General features: G+C 44.1%; 1 protein-coding gene across 7 annotated transcripts in view; it reads right to left on the bottom strand.

Moving 5' to 3' along the window:
* Positions 1–3800: 3800 nt before the first annotated feature.
* Positions 3801–24812, bottom strand: part of GALNT4 (polypeptide N-acetylgalactosaminyltransferase 4) — a 29410-nt gene continuing 8398 nt past the window's right edge. For 2 of the 7 annotated variants that reach the window (XM_053298892.1, XM_053298893.1), the window contains 5 exons: positions 23586–23760; positions 23181–23392; positions 20207–22973; positions 17643–17708; positions 3801–4018 (listed from right to left, as the gene is read on the bottom strand). In XM_053298892.1, coding sequence (XP_053154867.1) covers positions 22771–22973; positions 23181–23392; positions 23586–23760 — 590 coding nt within the window. In that variant the 3' untranslated portion in view covers positions 3801–4018; positions 17643–17708; positions 20207–22770. Of the gene's footprint in view, positions 4019–14304; positions 17117–17642; positions 17709–20206; positions 22974–23180; positions 23498–23585; positions 23761–24812 lie in introns of those variants that run through there. The other 5 variants (XM_053298887.1, XM_053298894.1, XM_053298890.1 and 2 more) reach the window with 5 other exon arrangements.

The raw sequence follows: 24812 nt of genomic DNA, 5'->3' as shown, positions 1-24812 counted from the left end.
AATAAGCGCTTCCTTTTATCGGTCTTAAATTTTTGGGCAATCATTTTCATAATGAGTAACGCATGTAATTAATTCAGTAATTAATGAGTCTCCTGTTTACCTGGCTTCACTTTCTTCTGCAGCTTGTTCTGAGGTAGAGGAATGAGTGAATGAGGCATCTTAAACAACCGCAGCCTTTAAAATGATTAATTCCAGTTATAGGACCATAATATGCTACCACTGAATTGTCTGATGTATTGCTGTAAGGTTTCAGTCAGTTGGATAGAGGTGTAAGAAATATATTTTTGGGGTGGGGAGGAAAAATCCTTCTAGGCCTCAGATTCATTCCTGCATGTTGGGTTCCTCACCTGCCCCATAACACACTGAACTACCATGCCCACCGCCCTGCCCCCATTTATGGGTGGACAGTGACAGGGGACAACTGCCACTCTCGCCAAAGGGGGGAATTTGTGGGGGGCAGCAGCTTCTCCTTCTTCCTCCTGCCTCCAAGGGTGGAAGAGGAGCCTCTGATGTGCCCACCCCCAGTTAATTTTCTTTATATATTTAAACAAAATATTTTTCCTTGCTTTTCTTAAGATTGTGAATCCCTTCAGGACAAGATTAATTTCAAAAATGCTGTAAGCCACTCTGAGCCTATTAGAAAGAGTGGGGTGTAAATCTAATAAACCAACAAACAAACATTTAAAATATATATACCACACCTCTTCAGTACACTACTGCTCAAGGGTGGCTCACAACATTAATAAAATAGATGCAATACAGAATAATAAAAAATAATTTAAAAAAATTAAAAGACTAGACTAAAACCACAATTTAAAGTTCCAGATTTTAAAGGTATAAGTTAAAAAAAAAAAACCACAACCCTAAGAAACCTAGCAGATATAAGCAGTGGATATAATATTTAAAATAATTTTGCACAGCATCCTCTTAAGCAATTTACTGCCAGATCCTATCCAGAGATAGCACACATCCATGCCAGTTGAAATCAGGTTTCATCACATTCACCCTGCAGAGATCTGAGCTGCAAAATTTTAGTTTTTATTCTTCTTACTGGGAAGTGAGACTAATTGAACCTTCAAGTAAACCTATTTAGCAACATGCTGTTGTTACTGCAACTTCATACACACTTAACCGGGAGTTCAGAATTCAGAAGAGGGGTTATTTATGAGTAAATAGAGTTGGGCTACACAGTTGCATGCTTTCTAAACCACTCTGGAGAACTAGTGGCAGAAGATCTTGTGCAAAATTATTGCATCAGAGCATTATTGCATAATAGCAGGGGAATAAATGGTTAATAACGGATCCTCTTACTGGAGTTCTGCAAAAATAGCATTGCACGAACCTGGTGCATATCTGTTGCAAAACAGTCTCGGGTTGTTTGGAATAAACCATTTTATGATGAAAAGGCGGGGGAGGCGAGAGTTCTCAAGGACACACTAGCTGGGGAAATCAAAGGCATTACATACTTAACCCATATGTAAAGGATGGTAATTTAAAATATTGAGAGAGGCAACAAGCTGCTTTGGACTATTTTCCTCTACAACAAGGACTGAGAGGAACTCTTTCCTTTTTCACCCTTCTCATTCCTGAGTTAGTATGGTCCACTGCTTTTTCACTCGCTGCTCCAGGGAACTTGCATCAGATGGGCTGGGCGTTTGGTGGTGGAGGGTTGGGTAGAAGGTAGAATCATATATTATTAGGACTTGGAAAGACATTTGGAGCTCTAGTTTTATTCTCAGGAGCAGCAGAGAGCAAGTCTGTTTTTTCTCTGATGTGATCACCCTTCAGATACGGGAATACAGTTTTCCTATTTCCTTCTTGTTTTCCTTTCCTCGGACTAAGCGTGATGCGCAATCATTTCTTATAGATTCCAGATTCCCCCATTCTTTATTGCCCTTCTCCGAACCCGTTTTCATTTTATCTGTCTTGCTTAAAAATGTGAGGGTGGTACAGACAGGCAAAAATAAGGATAAATAGAGCCAAAAATATTTATAGAAGAAAAGTGTGCTGCTTTTGCAGATTAATAGCTCAGTGGTTACAGTTGTAAGAAGATAGGAGTTTTAGACTAGGCCTGTGATTAAAAGTGATGTTTAAGCTTTATAAAAGTTTTTATACCTGGTTGAGGCTTTGGGGGAAATATATATATTTTTAACCCTACTGAATGCAGCAAATGGAAACAGAAACCTTGTTCCTGACCTATTAGGAAAAACTCCTAAAAATGGCTGAAGCATGTAGCTAGTCTTTCAACTATTTCTGCTTGATTATTCCTGCTAGGTACATAAAAGATTAGGGGCACAAGCCTACAGTCTCCTCCTATTTTGATTATTAAATCATGCCACCCCAGTAACATGTAAATATGTTAGATATATTAATTGATAAATGTTAAGCATGTTAGTATTTAATACTAATGCACACATAGTTACAGCAGTTTGCATTTCTAGGTTATTTTCCTATCTTTTGAGCGATGGGCCTCTTGAAACTGATTATATAAAATTACTGAGATCGATACTTATGTTTTTTCTTTTTAATACAATATATGTATTTTATTCAGGTCTGGATACTAAATGTATTTGAGTACAGTGTGGCTCACCCACATTGGCTTTCTTTTTTTCAGTTCCAAGTTATAGGGCTACCATCCTAGGTGCATTATAGAAACGCTTGCCCAAACACACACACACATGCGCACACACACGTGTGCGATGAATCATGAAAATGAAAACAATCTTCGGGTGAGCAAGATATCAGTTTCAAAATAAATATTTCAACTTGGCTGTATAGGAATACAGCAGTAGCAAAAATAGTGGTTCAGTGATTTTTGTACATAAGCATTAACAGAAGATGCACCTAGGCAGTTAGTTTCTGGTTCAGCAAAATTGGAGGACACAAGGAGATCCCAGTGCTGATTATTTGCTGCCGTTTACAATATGTTACAAGTTGGGACCATGAAACATCACAGTGCAATTGAGGCTGAAGAATACCTCCTGTATGGAGATCTAAATTAAAGCTTTACAGTTCTTACCCATTTTTTAAACCACAATGCAAGTGGTAGTTAAAAACTGATTTGTACATTTTCATAAGTAGTATGTTGGATAACCATTTTTTAACCACTGTGGTAGAAATATTTGTATACAACAATTCACAGACAAATAAGTGCATCATTTTGGAGAGAAATATCGGCATGCAAGAATACATACTCTTTTTTTGCAAAATAATTAAGTAGTGAAATAAAATTCCACACAAGACTACTGGGCTACTACACTGAATTTAGAATTTAAAAACAATGCCGCTAAACAAATCAAGATTTCACAATAGGCACAGGTTGTTGCTTAATGGTGTGCTTGTGAGCTTTCCAGGGGTCTGAGCAGGCTATTATTGCAAAAAGTGAGTGCTAGTAGGCTATATCAGCTTCTTAGTACAACACAGTGTAGGAAATGCTGGCCTGGAATGCAGGGTTTCTCATTGCAAGCAGGTGGCTTTTTCCATTAAGTGAAAGACTACACAGATGGCTAGACAGTAGGTGGTGCCCTACTCTGGGAATTATGCTTTTGCTATCTGCATTCCAACCCACTGTGGTTATCTCTAATTTCCTTGGGCCGGGGACACTGGTTGGTTTCTTGGTGTGTGCTACAGTAGCTACTGGCACTTATTTTTTATTTATTCGATTTTTATACCGCTCTTCCAAAATGGCTCAGGGCCGTTTACAATTAAAAACAAAACCATTAAAATCAATTAACAATTAACACAAATTATAAAACAACTAACAGTTAAAACATCATAAAACAGTAATTAAACAATCTCGTTGCTGTGGGACTGTTGTCCTTTCCAACCTGTTGAGCTGCTGATTCCTCGTAGTGGCTCTGCAAAGCTTCTTCCTCTCTTAATAAATGCTGATGGCCTTCTGGAGGTTAACAAAGTTTACCTCCTCCTCCTTAATGGAGGTTAACAAAGTTTGTTTGTTTTGCTCTGTTGAACTTCAGAAGGGAAACTGAACACAGCTGTTGGCTGTTCTGCCTAGTCACTGGTGGGAAGAGGGAAATGGAACAGGGCAGGGAGTGAGCAAGATGGAAATAGTCTTTTTTGAATCTATCTCCTTATATGCAATACATTTTATGTTTGTTAAGGATCCAGATATAGTTCCAGTAGGTGTGCATGTCTTTGTGAAACCAAATTTAGGATTGAACTCTCGTAGATGTTTTTGAATGAATTGGTGTTACTCGGTTTCAGATTTCAAGAATACATTAATTTCAATCTGATATTTCAGGCTGGTTTTGTTAGGGTGTGTTTTTAACTCTTTGCATGAGAAGCAGTTTGTACTAGGAGCAAGAGAACTACTAGTCCCAGAACGAAAGAGCATCTCACTCTTTAGTTCTGACTAGGTTGGAGAACAGCCCTGAAACATACTACCCCGCCAAAGTACGACCTACTTACTGAGCTTTTTATTTCAGAAGTAAACTGTTTAACCTTTCCCATCTTTTATCTTGTTCTTAGTTACTTGAAGTCTGGCTACATTTGCTTTAATGTATAAAATTGAGATTCAATCAGCTGCTTCAGTTGCTTCACTACTGAGAAATCTAATTCAAAACTACCTTTTTCCTGGGTGGAGCCCAGCTGACAAAGTAAGAAACACTCTAAAACCTTCTCTTAAAGACTTACTTTAACCAATAAATCATAAGCAGAGGCAACCAGCTCCTTGGGTAACAGAGTGACTACATATAACTTATTAGCAGGGCCGGTGCTAGGGTTTTTTGCGCCCTAGGCGAGATCACCTTCTGGCGCTCCCCCCCCCCGGCCAATCATATTTCAAACACAGATGTATTATAGGAAGAATGAAAAGCACAGAATTTGAAATTGTTAATGTATTTTTTAAAAATTGTGAAAACAAGTCATAAAACAATTTCTGATTTATTTTCTCAAACAGAACACAGTTTTAGCACAGAAATCACTTTGAAAAATGTTAAATGTGATGCTGAAATTTAAGTCTCTTTAATGTTTCAATTTCAAGCAAATCAAAATCTTATTTTACGTGCCTTTTCCTTTGCAAATTTTGTTAACAGTTCCTTCAGGTCAAGTGCTGATGCTTCAGCATGTTCGATTGATATAGTTGCCAAACCAACTAGTCTCTTTTGGAGCATAGTTGAGCGTATGTGTGTTTTTATAAGTTTGAGTTTTGAAAAACTGCGTTCACCACTTGCCACTGACACTGGAAGTGTGAGAAGGATCCTAAGAGAAACAAAAACATTAGGCACACTATTCTGGATTTTGTGTTGTAGTATGAAGAGAAGTACTTTTTGTGGTGGCATAGACTCTGGAAGCCTTCGAGCAACTGCTTGAAGTTCACAGCACAGATCTTCAGCATCAATATCTTTGTTTTCATTGTGTGTCAAGGACTGCTCCAAAGTCTTGCAGGCCTTTCGTACATCTTCAGTACATTTTTTGTTGATGCTGTATATATCATACAGGAAGCCAAATACGGAATTATAGTGTTGTAGTCGTTGGAATCTCTCTTCAACAGATTGAATGGCCATATCTAAAATAGCATAATAGAAATCCACTTTGAATTTTTGCTTTGGATTTTGTGGAGCCTCATCTGGGGCCTCATACCCAAACTGTTTTTTCTTTCTCCTTTGTCTAAATTGTTCTGTCTCAAAGTTTGGTAATATTTCTAACTCCTTTGCAATCACACTAGCATCTATCAAAACTTGTTCAAAACCATCATCACACCTACAGCCCACAAGATAATTCTTGGTTACTTGTAATTGACTTGTAGCTGAACTTAAATCAGTTTCTTTATTTTGTAGTAGTTTGCTTGTCAGATTTATTTCAAAAAGCATGTTGTACCATACAACAAGGGATACCACAAACTTGAACTTACTAATTAATGCCTTCAGCAAGACCTTTAGCTACAACAAGAGATTCACTTGTTGTTTTATGTGGGTGTGGTTCATTATAGATCTCCATTAAAGCATCATATATACTACCAAGATGATATCTCAGTGGTTTCAAAGCATCAATCTGACTCTCCCATCTTGTTTGACTCAAAGGCTTAACAGTAATGGTAGGTACATGGCTAGTTAGTATTTGCCAATGCTGAGTTGATGCAGAGAAATAATTATAGATCTGTTCAGCCAACATGAAGAAGCCTGTTGCTTCCCAGCAACTCTTAGCAGCATCATTGACAACCAAATTGAGAGAGTGCGCACTGCACGGCACGAAAAAGGCATGTGGATTTATATCAAGAACTCTCTTTTGTATTCCATGTTCTTTACCTCTCATGTTACTCCCATTATCATAACCTTGACCACGCAGATTCTCAAGTGGTAATCCCATTTGCTCAAGCAGCCAAAGAAGAGTTTCTGCCATAAAGGCACCAGTAGTCTTCTTTAGAGGAACAAATCCCAAGAAATGTTCTTTTATTGTAACCTCAAGCTCAGATGTTTCAGTATCTGATGGCATGATTACATCGACAAAACGTACAATCATAGTCATTTGTTCAGTATGACTAACATCAGGTGTACAGTCCAAAATAACTGAGTAGTATTTGGCGGAGTTTATACGTGCTAAAAGTGTTCTGTTTTATGGAAGTTGCTAGAAGCTCTATAAGCTCATTTTGGATCTCTTTTCCTAAGTAGTGAACCATAGTTTCTTCATCTTTAACTCTGCGCACATGTTCAGTCATGACAGGGTCAAAAAGAGCCAAAAAATTCAACAAGCTTCAAGAAATTTCCATTGTTCTCACTGTACAACTTTTCAGTTGTACCACGAAATGCCATGTTTTTGCATGCCAAGAAATCTGACCGCAGCAATCAAGCGTTCCAAGACTTGTCGGCAATATTGCTCTTCTTCCCTTATTTTCTGTTGGTTGATATTATCAATTGTTTTTCCTTTCTGTAAGCGCAATTCAAGTTCTCTCCACGCCTGGTAACTGTATAGATGGAGAGTACTCCTCTCATGTGCCGACAGAATTGCTCCAATGTTCTTCCAGTCTTTTGAACCTGGGTCTTGTAAAGCTGTTGCTCCACCATCTCTTTTGCTGAACAGCCTACAGCAAAAACAAAAAACCACATCTTTTGAGGTAGAATATATCAGCCAATGACGGCACATTTCTTCACCATTTGCCAGTTTCCTCTTGTAATAGACAGGAGAGAATTTTCTTTTTTGGGAGTCTTTTGGAAATTTATATGATACAATCTGCCGTGGGCCATGCTGAACAATAAGCTGTCGCAAATTTTCACTGCAATAGTTAGGCCAGTTAGCAGGGTCACTGTAATCCAAGCTAGGCACAATACCAACGTGTTTTGTAGTAATTGCAGTACTCTCAGTTTCCTCAAAATCCTCAGTTTCCTCTGTGTGTTCCACTGGAATATCTCCAGACTGAGAGACTTTGTCCTCAGAATTAATACCACTTGTAGTAAGACCAATACCACTTGTACTAGGAGTTTTCTCAGTTTTAGTTTCACCAATGGTACTGTCATCTTTTTGTTCTGTACTTGTTTTACAAAGGTATTTCTGGAAGAACACCTCTTGCTTGGCGTCTTCCTTGGCTCTTTCTGCCTTTCGTTTGCGGAACTGAGCTCCAGATGGTTTTTTCCTGTCAGCCATAATTCCCTTGGAAAATAACCATATTTAAGAATGCCCAAAAGCCTCTCCCCGCGGAGTCCCCGGGCCGCGCCACAGCCCGTGCGCCCGCCCACGGCCAGGCCCCTGCTGCCACGCCTTCCCCCTCACCCGCCGCCCCTGGCCCCAGGTGGCCTTGATGAGGCCCCCACCGCCTCCTGGCATGGCGCCGCCGCCTTATTACCTCGTTGTCCGACCAGCCCGCAGCTCCGCCAGCAGCCCAGCACCTCCGCTCGCGACTCCAAACTGCGGTCTGCTGCTGCGCCTGCGCACGAGGCACGAGCAGCACAGCAGCATCGCCTGCCTCGGCCTCCGGAGGGCGGGCTGCGGGTAAAGAGAAGTGGGCGGGCGCCAGCAGGCTGTGTGGCGCGTGAAAGAAAAGGAGCGGCACGGGGTGGGGGGGCGGCAGGCTGGCCAGCGCCCCCTCCATTTTGGCGCCCTAGGCAACTGCCTAGTTCGCCTTAATGGACGCGCCGGAACTGCTTATTAGTCAGTTTGTGACACAGGGCAGAAGTGATAGCAACAGCCCTGCTTATCTACTGCATGTCATTTTCCCAGGTACAAAATATAGCACACTCTGTGCTACAATAATACAATGTCCCTACAACATTAGCGCAACCTTGTGGGGAAGACATTCTGCATGCCACAGAGTAGCAAATGTGCATTTAATCTACTGAAAATATGACCATGTAGAAAGGCTCACATATTTTATAAACATCAGAGCTCATATTAGTCTTTGCTGTTAGCCAAAATGGACAACATCAAATATTTATATACTGCTTTTCAACAAAGGTTTCCAAAACAGTTTCCATAGGGTAATAATAAATAAACTAGCTGGGCCGGGCACAGAGCACATCTGCACCTCCTTCCGGCCTACCCACCACCGCTGTTCCTCACCATGCCAGCATGCCCGGCTTTCTGGCTGGCTGCTCACTTCTCTCCCCACGCGCTTTCCAACGGGCTGGCCTGTTTCCTTTCGCCCCCACCCCACGCTTTCTAGCTTGCAGGCCAGCCGGAAAGCCAGCCCACCACCACTTCCCAGCAGGCGGCTGGGCCAGGCTGGTCTGCCGCCACCATTGTTTCCTATCCCTGTGTGTTATCCCCAGGCAGCTGCTCTTGCGAGAGTTGCCACCCATGAGATTAGTGACGGGTAAGTTAGGGAGAATTAAATATAGAGAAGATAGGAAGGATTTCTGACTCCAAAGGGCTTACAGTCTAAAAAGAAATAAGATAGAGAGCAGCAACAGTAACTGGAGGTGTGCTGTGCTGGGGATGGATAGGGCCAATTATTCTCCACCTGCTAAATAAAGAGAATCGCAACATTAATTGTTCTAGTAAGAACTAATCCGCTTACTTTCCTTTCACTGTCAACACCAACTGAACTAAATTGGGTTCAGATCAAGGCCCACAAGTTAGGTCTCTTGCACCTCAAATGTTTATGCATCCACCATCTTGAATCAGTGTGGATGACTTCATCACAACCTATCCCATTGAGGTGCCTCATGTGTGTCACTCACTGCAACTGTACCCAATTAGGTTCAAATGAGACAGTCCTCAAATTAGCCTGCTTGCGCCTCATAAGAATAGCCTTGCTGGATCAGCCCCAAGGAGGCCCATCTAGTCCAGCATCCTGTTTCGCACAGTGGCCCACCAGATGCCGCCGGAAGCCACAGGCAGAAGTTGAGGGCATGCCCTCTCTCCTGCTGTTACTCCCCCACAACTGGTAATCAGAGGCATCCTGCCTTTGAGGCTGGAGGTGGCCTGTAGCCCTCCAACTAGCAGCCGATGATAGATCTCTCCTCCATGAAGTTATCCAAATCCCTCTTAAAGCCTTCCAGGTTGTTGGCTGTCACCACATCTCATGGCAGAGAATTTCACAAGTTGATTATGCGTTGTATGAAAAAGTACTTCCGTTAGTTGGTCCTAGATTTCCTGGCAATCAATTTCATGGGATGACCCCTGGTTCTAGTGTTATTTATGGGAGAGGGAGAAGAATTTCTCTCTATCCACTTTCTCCACACCAACCATGCATGATTTTATAGACCTCTATCATGTCTCCCCGCAGTCGTCTTTTTTCTAAACTAAAAAGCCCCAGGTGTTGTAGTCTTGCCTCATAAGAAAGGTGCTCTAGGCCCCTGATCATCTTGGTTTCCCTCTTCTGCACCTTTTCCAATTCAACAATGTCTTTCTTAAGATGTGGTGACCAGAATTGTACACAGTACTCCAAATGTGGCCGAACCATAGTTTTGTATAAGGGCATGATAATATTAGCCGTTTCATTTTCAATCCCATTCCTAATGATCGCTAGCATAGAATTGGCCTTTTTCACAGCTTCTGCACATTGAGTCGACACTTTCAATGAGCTGTCCACCACGACCCTAAGATCCGTCTCATTGTCAGGCACCGACAGATCCCATCAGCATATACTTGAAGTTGGGGTTCTTCGTCCTGATGTGCATCACTTTACACTTGCCAACATAGAACTGCATTTGCCTCTTTGTCACCCACTCCTCCAGTTTGGAGAGATCCTTTTGGAGCTCCTCACAATCCGTTTTGGATTTCACTAACCAGAAGAGTTTGGTATCTTCTGCAAATTTGGCCACCTTGCTGCTTACCTCTGCTTCTAGATCATTTATGAATAAATTAAAAAGCACCGGTCCTGGTACAGATCCCTGGGGGACCCCACTTCTTACTTCCCTCTATTGTGAAAACTCTCCATTTATACCTATCCTCTGTTTCCTTTCTTTCAACCAGTTAGCAATCCACACTTATACTTGTCCCCTTATCCAATACCGCTAAGTTTCCTCAGGAGTCGTTGATCAAGAATTTTGTCAAAAGCTTTTTGGAAGTCCAGGTATACTATGTCAACTGGATCACCTTGATCCACACACTTGTTGATACTCAAAGAACTCCAAAAGTTTGGTCAGGCAAGATTTACCTTTGCGGAAGCCATGCTGGTTCACTCCCAGCAGGGCCTGTTCTTCTAGGTACTTTACAATTTTATCCTTGAGGATGCTTTCCATCAATTTGCCTGGAACGGATGTTAAGCTAACTGGCCTGTAATTCCCGGATCACCCCTGGATCCCTTTTTGAAAATCGGTGTTAACATTTGCTACTCTCCAGTCTTCTGGTACAGAGCCTGATTGTAGGGATAAGTTATATTTTATAGCAAGGAGGTTGGCAATTTCACATTTGAGTTCTTTGAGGACTCTTGGATGGATGCCATCTGGCCCTGGTGATTTGTTAGTTTTCAGTTTTTCCAGACAGTTTAGAACATCATCTCTCATCACTTCTATCTCACTCAGTTCTCTAGCCTCCATCCCTTAGAAGCCTGGTTCAGGAACAGGTATATGCTTGGTATCCTCTGCCGTGAAGACAGACACAAAGAACTCATTTAGCTTCTTGGCAGCCTCCATATCCTCCTTAATTAATCCCTTTCACTCCCTCTTTGTCTAACGGTCCAACTACCTTCCTGGCAGGTTTTCTGCTTCTGATGTATTTAAAGAAGTTTTTGTTATCCCCATTGATGCTTTTAGCTAAATGTTCCCCAAACTCTCTTTTTCTCCCTTATTGTCGCCTTGCATTTTTTTTTGGCCAGAGTTTGTGTTCCTTTCTGTTCTCTTCATTTGGACAGGCCTTCCAATTTTGGAAGGAAGTCTTCTTCCCTTTTATGGCTTCCTTGACAGTACCTGTTAGCTATGCTGGCATCTTCCCGGACTTAGTGTTACTTTTCCTCCTTTTGGGTATACAATCTAACTGGGCTTCTAGTATTGTGGTTTTGTGTAACTCCATGCACTCTGGAGTGAAGTGAATCTCCTGATTTTCCCTTTCAGCTTTCTTTTCACCATATTCCTCATTTTGGAGAAGTTTCCTCTTCTGAAATTCAAAATGTCTGTTAGACTTTCTTGGTGATTCTCTCCCAACATGTATGCTGAATTTGATGGCACTATGATCACTGTTCCTTAAAGGGTCGATGACACTGACATCCCGTACCAGGTCCTGGGTGCCCCTCAGGATTAAGTCCAAGGTTGCCTTCTCTCTGGTTGGTTCCAGGACCAGCTGTTCTAGGGCACATTCAGCATATCTAGAAATTTGATGACCTCATTGTCATTACCTGACTGTGAATTTACCCAGTCTATGTGTGGGTAATTGAAGTCACCCATTATTACAGCCCTGCCTCTCCTTGACGCCTCCCTGATTTCCTCCTGCAACTCTCATTCACTGTCAGTGTTTTGATCTGGAGGGCGATAGAATGTCCCCAGCAGCACATCTCCTTTCAGGCCTTGTATTGTCACCCACAGGGTTTCTGTGGAGGACTCTGGTTCTCCTAGCTTTTCTTGTCAGATTCTATCCATTCCTTAACATAGAGTACTACTCACCTCCATTGGGCCCCTCCCTGTCCTTTCTATAGAGTTTATATCCAGGGATAACAGTGTCCCACTGGTTCTCACTGTTCTACCATGTTTCTGTCATGCCCACTATTTCTGGGTTGGCAACCAAGCACTCTAGCTCACCCATCTTGGCTTGGAGGTTTCTGGCATTGGCATATAAGCACCTATACGCTGAATCTCTCACCCGATGTATGCTATCTTTCATTTGACTTTTTGACCAGCTGGAACAGCCTTCTGTCTGCTCTTGATGTGGTTCTGCTCTGTCCCCTTCTGTTTTATCTGAATCCTTTGAACCTTCGCACTTTAAGGGATGGCATTTGCCAAACCGGATACTGTCCAGCTCCTGTTGTCTATTCCCCAGGCATCATTTTAAAAGCTGCTCTGCAGCCTTTTTTATTTTAAGCACCAGCAGTCTGGTTCCATCTTGGTTCAAGTGCTGCATGTCACTTTTGTAGAGACTTTGCTTGCCCCCAAATGTATCCCAGTGCCTAACAAATCTAAACCCCCTCCTTCCCAGCACCAACGTCTCATCCACACATTGAGACTCCTCAGCTCTGCCTATTTCATTGAACCTGCTTGTGGAACAGGTAGCATTTCTGATAATGCTATCTTGAGGGTCCTGGACTTCAGTATGCTACCTATCAGCCTAAATTTGCTTCCAAGACCTCCCGACTACATTTCCCCACTTCATTGGTGCCAACTTGCACCATGACAGCTATCTCCTCTCCAGCTCTGCCTAACAGCCTATCTAGACACTGTGTGATGTCTGCAAACTTCGCATCTGCCGGGCGAGTCACTGTGCTGTCAACGGGTCACAAACCCATCTCTCTATACCTCTAATGATTGAATTGTCCACTACAAGGAGGCAGCCACCCTGGAGGAGTATCCCCTGTGTGAGAGGATATGGGCTCATCGTCCATGGAAGGGGTTCCTTCTAAAGGAGCATTTCCCTCTTCCTCAGACTTTCTTCGTCCTTCATTCTCCCTGACAGTAGAGGAGCTAGCTTTGGAATGGGATGCCTCTACCACATCCCTGAAGGTCTTGTCTGCATTCCTTTCTGTCTCTCTGAGCTTCTCTTGTTTCAGGCTCCCCCACACACTTCCTGCTAAACTCCCATAAAACTCCAGTGCCCTGTCTGCTATCCCTGTTGGCTATGCTGTGTTGGCTAGGCTCTCAGGCCTTCACCCTTGTATTCAAAACCATCAGACAAAATGACTGTGCTCAGGAATGTGAGCCCTCCCACAAGCTGAGGCAGGCACTCACCTGGAGTGAATCCCCCACTCAGGCTACTCTCCGGTCAAAGACACAAACACTTCTACCCAGCCAGAAAACAAACTCTAGAAAATCTCCAGCCCTAACAATCTTAGTTTCTCCTTCCCCTCTTGTTTTCTTGGTGATTTATTTACTTTCTTCTTATTTCTTTGCTGTGTTTGCTTTCTTGATATCTTCTTTAGGAGAGAAATACAAGCTTGTTGCTTCCTCTTGCTCCTCAAGCCCTCACCCCAGTTGTTGCTGGAGTGGATTGGGACATACAAGAGTCTGCTGGAGTCAGAAGTAGAACTGGGTCAGACCTGGATTCTAGGGCCTGGGGTACTTAAGTGAGGTCTTTGGGTTTGGATGAATCCTAGGGCTTGTTCCATCATCTTTGACAAGGCTAGGGAATGGGGGAGGTGCCAAAAGGCTGTAGATGGACTAATGTTCTCCCATACTTCAAAAGGTGGACTGGGGGCAGGGGGAGGAAGAGCCAAGAAACTATGACTGATTAGTCTGGCTTTGATACTAGGGAAGTTTACTAGAACATAAAACTGTCAAGATGCTTACAGATGGTTTTACCTGTAACAGATAAATCTGCATGATACCAATGTGATCAAGTAGAAGCCAACTTGAATTTGCCAGACTCTTGTATCTCTCTATTTTATTGGGTTACTAGCTTAGTGGGTTTTGGGAATACTGTGGAAGTACTGGATATATTGACAGGGCAAATGTTATCCATGGAATTGAAAAATAGGGCTGGGCATCTGTGGTGAGGACACTGGTAAAGGGGAAGAGCTTTGGATCCAGGAAGCCAAAATAGGAGGAGTTGAGGTAGCCATGGATGATGGAGATAACAGTGTTGTGAAAGGTTCCTGGAAACTCTGCAATTGGAGGTTCAAAGTTCTGGAAGGTGATTTTGCTCTTATTATCGTGCTGTTGTGTGCAGAGGCGTAACTAGGGAAAACGGCGCCCGGGGCAAGCACTGAAATTGCACCGCCCCCCGCGCCCCCCCCTCCAGCATACATACATCTGACTGACACACATGTTTCAGAAAACTTTTATTTAAAAAATTTTAAAAATCACAAAAATCACAAAAAAAATTCAAAATGCAATAAATAACCAAAAATGCGATAAATAACCAAAAATGCGATAAATATCCAAAAATATATAACCTAAAATCATAACTGGGCCCTCCTTGCTTTCATGGATGCAAATTGGTCTATGATGCCATCAAAGTTAGTTTTGTCCGTTTCCTCTCTCTCTATGCTCAGCAGAGCAAGATCACAGAGTCTGTCTTGACCCATGGAAGCTCTCAGACAGGAAAGTATCAGCTTTAACTTGCTGAATGATCTTTCACAGCTGGCAACGGAAACTGCAACAGTCAGCATGATCTGCAGAGCAATGCGGAAGTTGGGGAAGGCGGCGTCATCTCTATATTCAACTATAAATTCGAGAAGCTGTTCTGGTGTTGCTACTCTCATGTTGGTCCGTGCTGCTAGCAACATTCTGACGTCCAAAATCTCGTCATATAGCTGCACATCAACATCAGTCCTGTACATTTGGCAGAAATTTTCACAGTTCGTCTTTAGGTTCTCTCTGTCAGCACTGTAGCACAGTCCCTCGATATCGAGAAGGAACCCAAACTTGGCATCAGTGTCATGCAGGCGGGTGAACCTTTCGCCCAGTTCTCTGTTAAGACGGTCGAGTGTTCCCTTCATGACTCTTTCCATCTCCTCCCTTGCTGTTAACCCAACGTCTCTTGATTTCTCACCAGGCATTCGTTTTTTCCGTCTCGGATGTCTTTCAAAGTCAACATCCCATTCTTCACAGAGACGATGTCCTACATCGAGTGCCTCTCTGACCAGCACTTCTCACCATCAAAACGAGCCTGGAGGCTTTTCAAATCCACAGCAGCATTGTGGAAGTTCATTTTAGGATCCTGCAGTCTCTTTTGAACACTGTCAATTCGAGCGAGGATGTTATTCCAGAAACCTAGAAGAGTCAGAAAACAATAGGTCAACAAGTGGCTGCGCAGCTGCTCTGCATCACTTCTGCTTTCCTTGCTCTCATCTTCATCATCTATCATGTCCTGAAGAACTTGAAGAATCTCCTCCAGGTGGTTGTTGACTGGCTTCACTGCTTCCGTCCTTGAGCTCCACCTTGTTTCAGACTCTGACTTAAGAGACACGGGCATGGCGTTTTTGAGTCTTTGCCAGCGCTGTGTTGAGCGAGAAAAAAACACGTAGATGGAATCAATGGTTCCAAAAAATGTCACCATCTTCACATCCTCTTGGGCTGCATGTACACCCACCAAGTTGAGTGAATGATTGTCGCAATTCACAAACACAGCCAGGTTGTTTTTCTCACGTATCCGTTGGGCAACACCGCTTCTGTGTCCAGCCATCACAGCAGCATTGTCATAGCACTGTGACCGACAATATTTCAGCTCCATTCCGTCCTTCTCTAACTTATCCAAAATGTCTTTAGTCAAGCTCTCAGCATCCTTCCGGCTTAGCTCGATAAAACCAAGGAAGGACTCTCTCACACGGACTGTATGACTCTCATAATCAATTTCTACATATCGAACTACTTGTGACATCTGCTCATGGTGTGCCAGGTCAGGAGTCGAGTCGAACATGAGGCCATAGTATCTTGCTTTGCAAATGCCTCTCAGTAGACTCTTGCGAACAGTGGATGCCATCAGGTGGATGAATTCATTCTGGACTGCCGGTGAGAGATAAGAGGGGGATCCAGGATGACTTTCCACATAGGCCAGGTGTTCTCTCATGACTGGGTCATGAGTAGCCAGTAATTTCACTAAGCAAAGGAAATTTCCTACATTGGTGTCATCCTTGTCTAGATGAATTGACTCCCTATGTCCTCGCAAAGCCAGGTTCTGAGTTGCAAGGTATTTGATGCAGGAAAGGATTCTTGACAAGATTTCGCGCCACCTCTGCTTCTCCTTCTCAATCTGTGATCGAAGTTCCGCATCAATGAGTCCTCTGTTTCCAGCTATATTTCTTTCCATTTCTTTCCACTGTGTGAAGCACTCCCGATGATTCTTGGCATTCTCATGCACACAAATCCTTTCAGGTGCTTTCCAGTGGTTGAATCCACTTTCCTGCTCCAATGTCGACTGATGCTCTGATCGGGAAAAGAGGAGACAGCAGAAGCAAAATGCCGACCTCTTAGAAGGGGAATAGAGCAGCCACTTACTAGTCACCTCCTCACCATGGCCACTTCCCAATCTCTTCCTGAACCAAGTCTTGTTCATCGCACGGTTTCTAGTTGGTAGGAAAGGCCCCTCAGAGTTCTGGAAAAACTTTGCACCCAGCTTAATCATTTCTGTTCTCAGCGTGTCAGGGATAATCGGTCTTCCAGTATCCTGGTCAAACTGCAGAAGTCCGATGTCATGCCGCTCAATCACTTCCGGCCTAAGAGTTAGAGGCTCTTGGTCAGCAACTGGTTCAATGCACATACTGTCCTCCTCCTCCTCCTCCTTCTCGGGTCCAGTCTCACTCTCATCAGTAGACTCGACATCAGCAGAAGCTTGCCCTCCTGTCACGTCCACACTCTCTGTGGCAGCCTCTTCATCTTGCTGGACTTCCTCCTCCACTTGTGCACTTGATCCACCGTCATCTGGCTGTGCACTTGATCCACCGTCATCTGGCTGGACTTCCTCCTCCACTTGTGCTGGCGGTGGTGCCGGAGGTGGTGTGGAGCTACTTGTCCCGGGCCTTGTAAGGAATGACTCGAGGAACCTGCTCGACCTCTGGGCTTCCTCTGCCTCCAGCCGCCGCCTCTTCCGTCCTTCAGCTCCACTTGCCTTCTTCCGTGGCATCATGATGTTCGAATCTCTAAGGGAATTTGTTCATTATGTCAACATCCCACTCTTCCTCCAAGGAGCCCAGAGCACCCCCACACCTGTGTCTGCATTTGACACCCCTGGTTACACAAAAATGCTTTCCAAGATACTGGAATTCTTGAGAGCCAGCTCACCCCCACAACTGTTCCTGCATTGAAGTCTAGGCATAGCAAGGTTGTAGTGGGTCCAGAAGAGACAATATTTTAAATTCCTCACCCCCATCAATGAAGCTCAGCACATGAAGCCAAGCAATATTGACTTCATTAATATCAAATTAACTCATTTACAATAAATTACACTGCTCAACATCAGATTGCTCAGCTCATAAAGTCAAGAAACATTAAATAGAACCTCATCCTTAATTATATTTTAACAGGTTTGTTAAATTGTGGATGATGCAAGTCAATTAATAGCACTGGAGAAAGACATGATTGAAGTGTTCAGATTAATCCATGTACAATAAATTACACTGCTTAACATCAGATTTCATTTGACTTAGAAAGCTTTGCTTTACTCACAGTAGGCTGGTTCTAAGCGCTGGTTTGTGGTTGGTTGTGTGCCTGCAGTTCCAGTCAGCAGAGTTGCTATTATTGTTTTTTGAGAGAAAATAGTATTAATTTTTTGTATTTCAATTTATTTGTTTTTACATGTTATATCCCGCTCTCCCTCCAAGTAGCCCATTGTGGTGCACTACCTTCTTAGGTTTTTCCTCACAACAACCCTGTGAATTAGGCTTGTGTCCCAAACATCAAAATTACGACTGTGAGATAGCAACTTCATGGTAGATCTCAGGCCTACATTACTGTATCATTGCAGATGAACTTCCAGGTCCACTCAAGCCATGAGGTTAGCTGTATCATTGCCCCTCAGCTTTTGACATTAAAATGGGCAAAATTAATCCAAATTCCGCACACATAGTGTAAGAAATCCTGTCCCATGTGTTGAGTGCAGGATGGATAGTATTTTTGGGGATCACTGGAAAATGCATTGATGAATCCCCTGCTAACTGGGCAAATAGGCAACTTTTAATGTGGTGAGTCTCTTTATTTAGCCATCATCTTGTTTATTTATTGATCCTTTATGATGCCATTGCATGGTTCTGTAATAAAGCATGTTAAAAACCTGCTTGATATTTACTGTAAATAGGAAACAGTTCACTGGCATTTATTTGTTACATTTTTACATTGTATTTTTTTCCAATCAGGGAGCACAAAGTGGTGAACAACAATGGCACAGATATAGTTTAAAGCACCAACCATTAAAATTTGTTTCCTCAAGAACAGGTAATAGAGAATACAGATGGAATATTAAATTGCAGGGTAGGCATAGTGATCCCTATTTGTTTGTACTGGAACTTTATGTTCAAGCCACCATCTTAAAGGCAAAAACATGCACAATAAAATGGTCACTTTTAATTTGAAACTCACACATCTTAGAAATAATAGCCCACGAGATTTACTCTGAAATGAGTCCAATTGCAGTTGATAGGACTTACTTACAACTTAGCAAAACTGCACAAATTGCAGCTAAAAATTTGAAGAAACAAAAATTGAACAAGAATCAGACATGTTGGCATTGAAGAAGACTAGGCAATCTTAACTCGCAACAGCTTGTTGGGTTATTTCAAGATTAGTGTTTTGCAAAATATGTTTTCAAAATATGGATTGTTTTAAGTTGGGGTCTTTATTTAGACAGTAGGGGAAACATGCCAATTTTACAATCCACATTGGAAAGAGAGAGGACTGAAGACATAGTTATTTGCAGACTGCAGATGGTAGTTATTTATTTAAAGGACATGAATGCACTTTGTTCCAGGACTGAAGAGCACACACAAACACACTCACAAGGAAAATGTACCACCAGAGACCAACTTGGTATACCTTACTCAACTCAGCTGGCAAACAGTAATCTTTGTTTCTGTGTGTGTAGGCTGAAATCAAGAAATGGATGAACACTGAGGTGCAAACTGGAGTTAAAATTAGTTTTTTGCAATCCCTTTTGGAGTGTATAAACAACCTCCCCTTTTCATCACTTGTTGAGAAGATGTTTGTTTTAAGTGTTTACTAGTGTGCTTGTTTACTAGTTTGCTTGTTGAGAAAATGTTTGCACACACTCATTCTCAAATGGTCTCAATAGATCTCTTTGATATATCACCACAAGAGAGAGAGTGGGAGGAGGAGGTGGAAGCAGCAGCAGCAGCCAGCGTGAGTGCAGTGGAGAAAAGGAGGAGGGAGGACTACTGGCTGCTAGGCTAGGCAAAGAGTGTGTGGTGTGTGAGTGATGTGTGCTTCTATGTGGCTGCGGGCGGGACAGGAGGACCATGCGGAGTGCCGAGAGAGGGGTGGGGGGGGCGGGGCACGAAGGGGAGGAAGCGAGGCTGCCGAGTTACGGAATTAAATATTGTCACACTGACTCACACAGGAATGCTGTCTGTTCTGCGTGCTGTGCTGCTGCCGTGCCGATGCTCTTGAGATGGGTGGGGAGTGGACTGGAGTGAGTAAGCAGTTCCAACTGCGCAGGCGCGCGCCTCGCAGTTGGGCTGGGCTGGGCTGGGCTCCTTAGTTTCGGCAGCACGCGGCAGCAGCAGGGCCTGCTGCCCTCGGGTCGTTGTCACTGCCTGGGTGGCTCACTGGCTCGCCTCTCGGACTCGGTGAGAGAGGCTCAGTCTCTCGCGACTCGCGAGAGACAAAGGACAGAGAGGCCAGAGCCGAGCCGCCGGGTAGAGAGAGGTGAGCGGAGCGGGCGGCAGTTGGCGAGGCTGGGCCCGCTGGCGAGCTCTCGTTAATCCACCACTGCGCCGGGGATACGGGGGAAACAGGCTGCAGCTGCCTTACTAGCGCGGGGGGGCGGGGTTGGCAACTCCTGGCAGGACTGACTCGGAACCGAACGGGAGACGGGGGAGAGAGACGACAGACACTGAGTTGTGGCACGCCAACAAGCAAAATGCCCACCCGCCCCTGCCGCCCAAGTTAAAAAAACACATCTCACTGATTCAAACATCTCACTAATTCAAACAAATAAACACATCTCACTAATTCAAACAAATAAACATTTTATTTAGATAATCGTCACACAGACACACCTTATTCTCTGGTTTGCAGGTCAGGTCTCCCCTCCTCTGGAATCCTTCTTCCGACTTTGAGTCCGTCTTGTGTGCGGCGCTCACACAGCCCCCAGGCCCAGCCAGCAACACAAATGATTGCCTGCCTGCTGCAGCGTCTGACGCTGCGTCCTTCCCAAACAAACTCTGTGGACGGACTAGTCCACGTGCAGGCGGCAACCGGAAGGACACTCACGCATGCGTGAATGGCGGAGGGGCGGGGAGTGAGCGGAGGCGGAGCGAGGCAAGCAAGCCCGCCCAGGCTAGTGTGAGTCTCAGTCAGTGATGAAACAATGAACCGGCCGTTTTTGCTGCTCAAACCGCAGCAAACTTTAGGTGCCCTGCCCAGTGTGGTGAGCGGGCGGGGCCAGAGCGGGGGGGGCGCTGGGGACCGCCCAGGGAAGAGCGGCTTGACTGCAGCCGCTGGTGCTGTGCACTCTCAGTGCTGCGCCTGCAGCGGGATGCAAAAAAAAAAAATTTTTTTTTAAAGGAAGGGGATTGGCAGGCAGGGGCACTTTTTGGCGCCCCCCCACGTGACCTGCTGGGGTGGTGCCCAGGGCACGTGCCCTGCCTGCCCCCCCTATCGTTACGCCCCTGGTTGTGTGGCAATGACCACTATGTCATAGAAATTAGAACCTTGCCCTTCCTCATCCTCATGGTGCACCTGGTAAAAGGTTTTTCCTTCTGGAAAGAGATGGAAGAGAGTGAGAGAGAGAGCACGTGAGCAAAACAGTATCTCAAATATACCATAACCATCACCTCCTACTGAAGGCTTAAGAGGAACTGATTGGACAAGTGAGAGCTAGAACTAGGTAGACCTCCCTATGATGCCATTCTGCCCAGACCTTACAGCTCTCTTAAATTAACCTTGTCCCCTCTGTAACTTGCCTGTTGCTCTATTGGTTTTAACTTCCAGATCCTAATTGGTTAGTTAGGCAAGCCAATGAGCATCATGTACAACTGACAAATTGATTTTGATCAAAAGGCAGAGAACAACCAGACAGGAAGACTGTCTGAAATAAGCAGATGGGGACAAGATGGGAAATTTCAGCTTTCATAAGTATGGGTGGAAATGGTACAAAGCAAGGCCAAAATATGAAGCCAGAATTGTTTTATGGAAGGAATATTAGGGTGTGCACATCTGTTGACACCACAACCTTGAAGCGCACCTGTGAAGCACAAGCTAAGAATGTAATATTCCTACAACAAAAGAGCAACCTAGAGAGAAATGTGTACTAAAGAGAGAAATGCTTATGTTTCTCATGTGCAGTTAATGGATATCTGGAAAGGCCCTCAGGCAAGTTAATAACACAGAAGGCCCTTGGAAGCTTTGATTAGAACTGACCATGTCCACATTATGCAAATCCTTACCTGCAGCCATATACGTATCCAGCCATTTTCAGGGCATGAGCAAATGCAATACTGAGAGTCATCTTGGTCACTTCCACATGAAAGCAAGTCGCAGTACCAGCAAGGGTCCATAGCAATACAATTTCATAAGCAGAATGCACTCGATCAGGTTATAGTTTCAACTAAAGCCCTGTTCGTACTTTATGTTCAATACTTGTATGAATGTACAGTTCTTCACGCGTTATACAGGGACCACAGTCCACTTCCTGTCTGTACCATGCATGTGAGGGGCCCATACCCAGGTTCACTTTTAAAATGAACATAGGTACAAATTCACACAAAAACATGGAAAAGTGTACCCATATCTGTACAGCTGTACAACATAATAATATCTGAATAGGGCTTAAGTCCTAAGCCATGCCCTGGTGTCCTTCCCATCATGTTTTGCCAATCCCTAATCTTCCTTTCTGCGCCTCATGGCTTCCCATGCAAATCAACCAGGTATAGGAAGGCATCCAACAAGCTCATTAAGACTACAGTCCTAAACACACGGTCCTAAACAGACTTACCCCACAATGGGACTTGCTTCTGAAGAAACATGCATAGGATTGCCTTGTTAGTGCAGAAGTCTCCAGTGAAGCAGAAATCCACTGAGCTCAGGATGCCAGGCATTACTTCTTTCCATAAGGCTGCTAAAGCCCTGTTGCACGGGCTTGCCAGTACATGCAGGATTATGAACATGGCTAATGGCTTTATATTTTGATTGATTGATTGATTTGATTTGTATACCGCCCTTCCCAAAAGGGCTGAGGGCGGTTTACAGCATGATAAAAACAAAATCAAACTATTAAAACACAATAAAGCCAATTAAGCAGCTAAAAAACCCGGAAACTAGGGAAATAATTTAAAACAATTAGTCAATCATTTAAAACCCTGGAAGGCCAGGCCAAACAGATGGGTTTTAAGGGCTCTTCTGAAGGACAGCAATGATTTCAAATCACGAATATCTGCCGGGAGTGCATTCCACAACCCAGGAGCAGCTACAGAGAAGGCCCGCCTCTGTGTCACCACTAGACGAACCGGTGGCAACTGGGACGGACCTAAGCCATGCCCTGGTGTCAGACGTTATATGACGTCAGACCACTAGCCCACCTAGCTCAGTACAGTCTACTCCGACTAGCAGCAGGTCTCCGATCTCACAGGCAAAACTCGCTTCCATTTCTAGTCCCAGAAAGAGTTCTGGCTTTGTTTGGCTCACCTGAACTATGCAAGGAGATGGCTATCACAGTGGCCTCGATTATATTGGCTTTTGTTTGCTTCAGCAAACCTGAGCATACAAGCTTGTTGCCACCTTCCACAGCCCACATGTTGCCTTGTGCGCCTGCTAGCGACATGGCCCCTGAAGAAACACACAAGGAAAATAAATTTCAAAATAATTATTTAGAATATTTATATTCCTCTTTTCAAAAGGCTGGGTGAATTCATATTGTATTGCCTGCTCATACAACACTCCCTGGCCTACCAAGTGCAGCTATTGGCCTACTGGAAAGAGGCCCTTTCAGCCTACTTGGCAGGTCTAGAGCAATAGAAAATGGATTGCACTCACCTGCAAACGCAGGCACCAGTACTGACTGCCCATAGCTGGCATGTAGAATGGCCACAATGACATCATCAATGAAGCGCTGCATGATGCCCACGTCCAATAAGGACTCTGCCACAGAGCGTTGTGTCATGTTGACAAAGGTGTCACCACCCAGAGAATGCAAGAGTTCCTCGAGGCGAGAGAATGCATATCCATGAGCCTGGTACTTGTAGATCCTGTAGGACATAAAGAGCAGAAAAATCGGGTGCTCTGTCCTTGCATCAGATCTCAATTACCTCCAATGTAGTGTTCTGCATTTCTTCAGTCTGGCAGGACATCACCTAAGTCCAGGGTGTAAAACGAAGAAAGATCATTATGCTTTCCTCTCATTCCTCTGGAAGCATCAGAGAAGGTGCCTCTGTTACATACCTCATGAACTTCTCCATTACCTCCTCCACCCACATCTGCAAGCGCAGAAAGCTCATGCCATAGTGCCACCAGAGTCGAAAGACGTTCAGTAAGTACCAGTCTGTCTCTTCTAGGACAAATTGTTCCCCACTAAAGATGGCACTCTTTCTTGCCACTTCCCGGTGGTGCTTCAGTCCTATAGAAGGGGAAAATGGGGAATGATTTGAATCCCTAGGAGGACAAAAATTCTTCATGCTGTTTTGGTGTGACTTTACCATTGCGGCCAGGTTACCACTGGTTCTCCTAACCATGGCACTAAGCATTGATCGCTGGAGTTTTGGATCTGGTGTGCGCAATTTACTCCAAGAAAATCCCGACAATGGAGAGATTTACAAATCCCCAAACTGGATGCTTTTTCATACCATTTCCCATCTTACTGCTACACACATGCACACACATGTTCCCTTCTGCTCTGCTGGCCCCACACAACTCTGGCATACTAGGCCAGACATACAGACATGTATTACTGCTAGGCGTCTGAAAGGTAATTAAGTTCAACTTCCTGCATCCAAACAGAATGTCTCATACCTAGCTCCTTTCACAGATTAGCCTAGATAACAGAACACTTCCTTATCAGGAACAGCATACCCAAAGAACAAAGCTAAAAAGGACCAATGTTCACCCCACCACGCATAGGTTGGCAAGGCTACAACACCTGGGGCTATTTAATTTAGAAAAAAGATGACTATGGGTAGACATGATAGAAGTCTATAAAATCATGCATGGAGTGGAGAAAGTGGATAGAGAGAAATTCTTCTCCCTCTCACATCACACTAGAACCAGGAGTCATCCCATGAAATAGATTGCCGGGAAATCTAGGACCAACAAACAGAAGTACTTTTTCACACAACGCACAATCAACTTGTGGAATTCTCTGCCATGAGATGTGGTAACAGCCAACAACCTGGATGGCTTTAAGAGGGGTTTGGATAACTTCATGGAGGAGAGGTCTATCAACGGCTATGAGTCTCCAGCCTCAAAGCAGGATGCCTCTGAGTACCCGTTGCAGGGGTGTAACGGCAGGAGGAAGGGTATACCCTCAACTCCTGCTGTAGGCTTCCAGCGGCATCTGGTGGCCCATTGTGTGAAACAATGCTGGGCTAGATGGGCCTTGGGCCCAATCCAGCAGGGCTGTTCTTACATGCTTATGTTGAGGAAAAGTCAAACCAAAAACCAGCCTGAGGCAAG

The sequence above is a fragment of the Hemicordylus capensis genome, chromosome 2, assembly GCF_027244095.1.
Source record: "Hemicordylus capensis ecotype Gifberg chromosome 2, rHemCap1.1.pri, whole genome shotgun sequence".
In the NCBI taxonomy this organism is placed as follows: domain Eukaryota; kingdom Metazoa; phylum Chordata; class Lepidosauria; order Squamata; family Cordylidae; genus Hemicordylus; species Hemicordylus capensis.
This window is presented reverse-complemented; position numbering and strand designations above follow the sequence as displayed.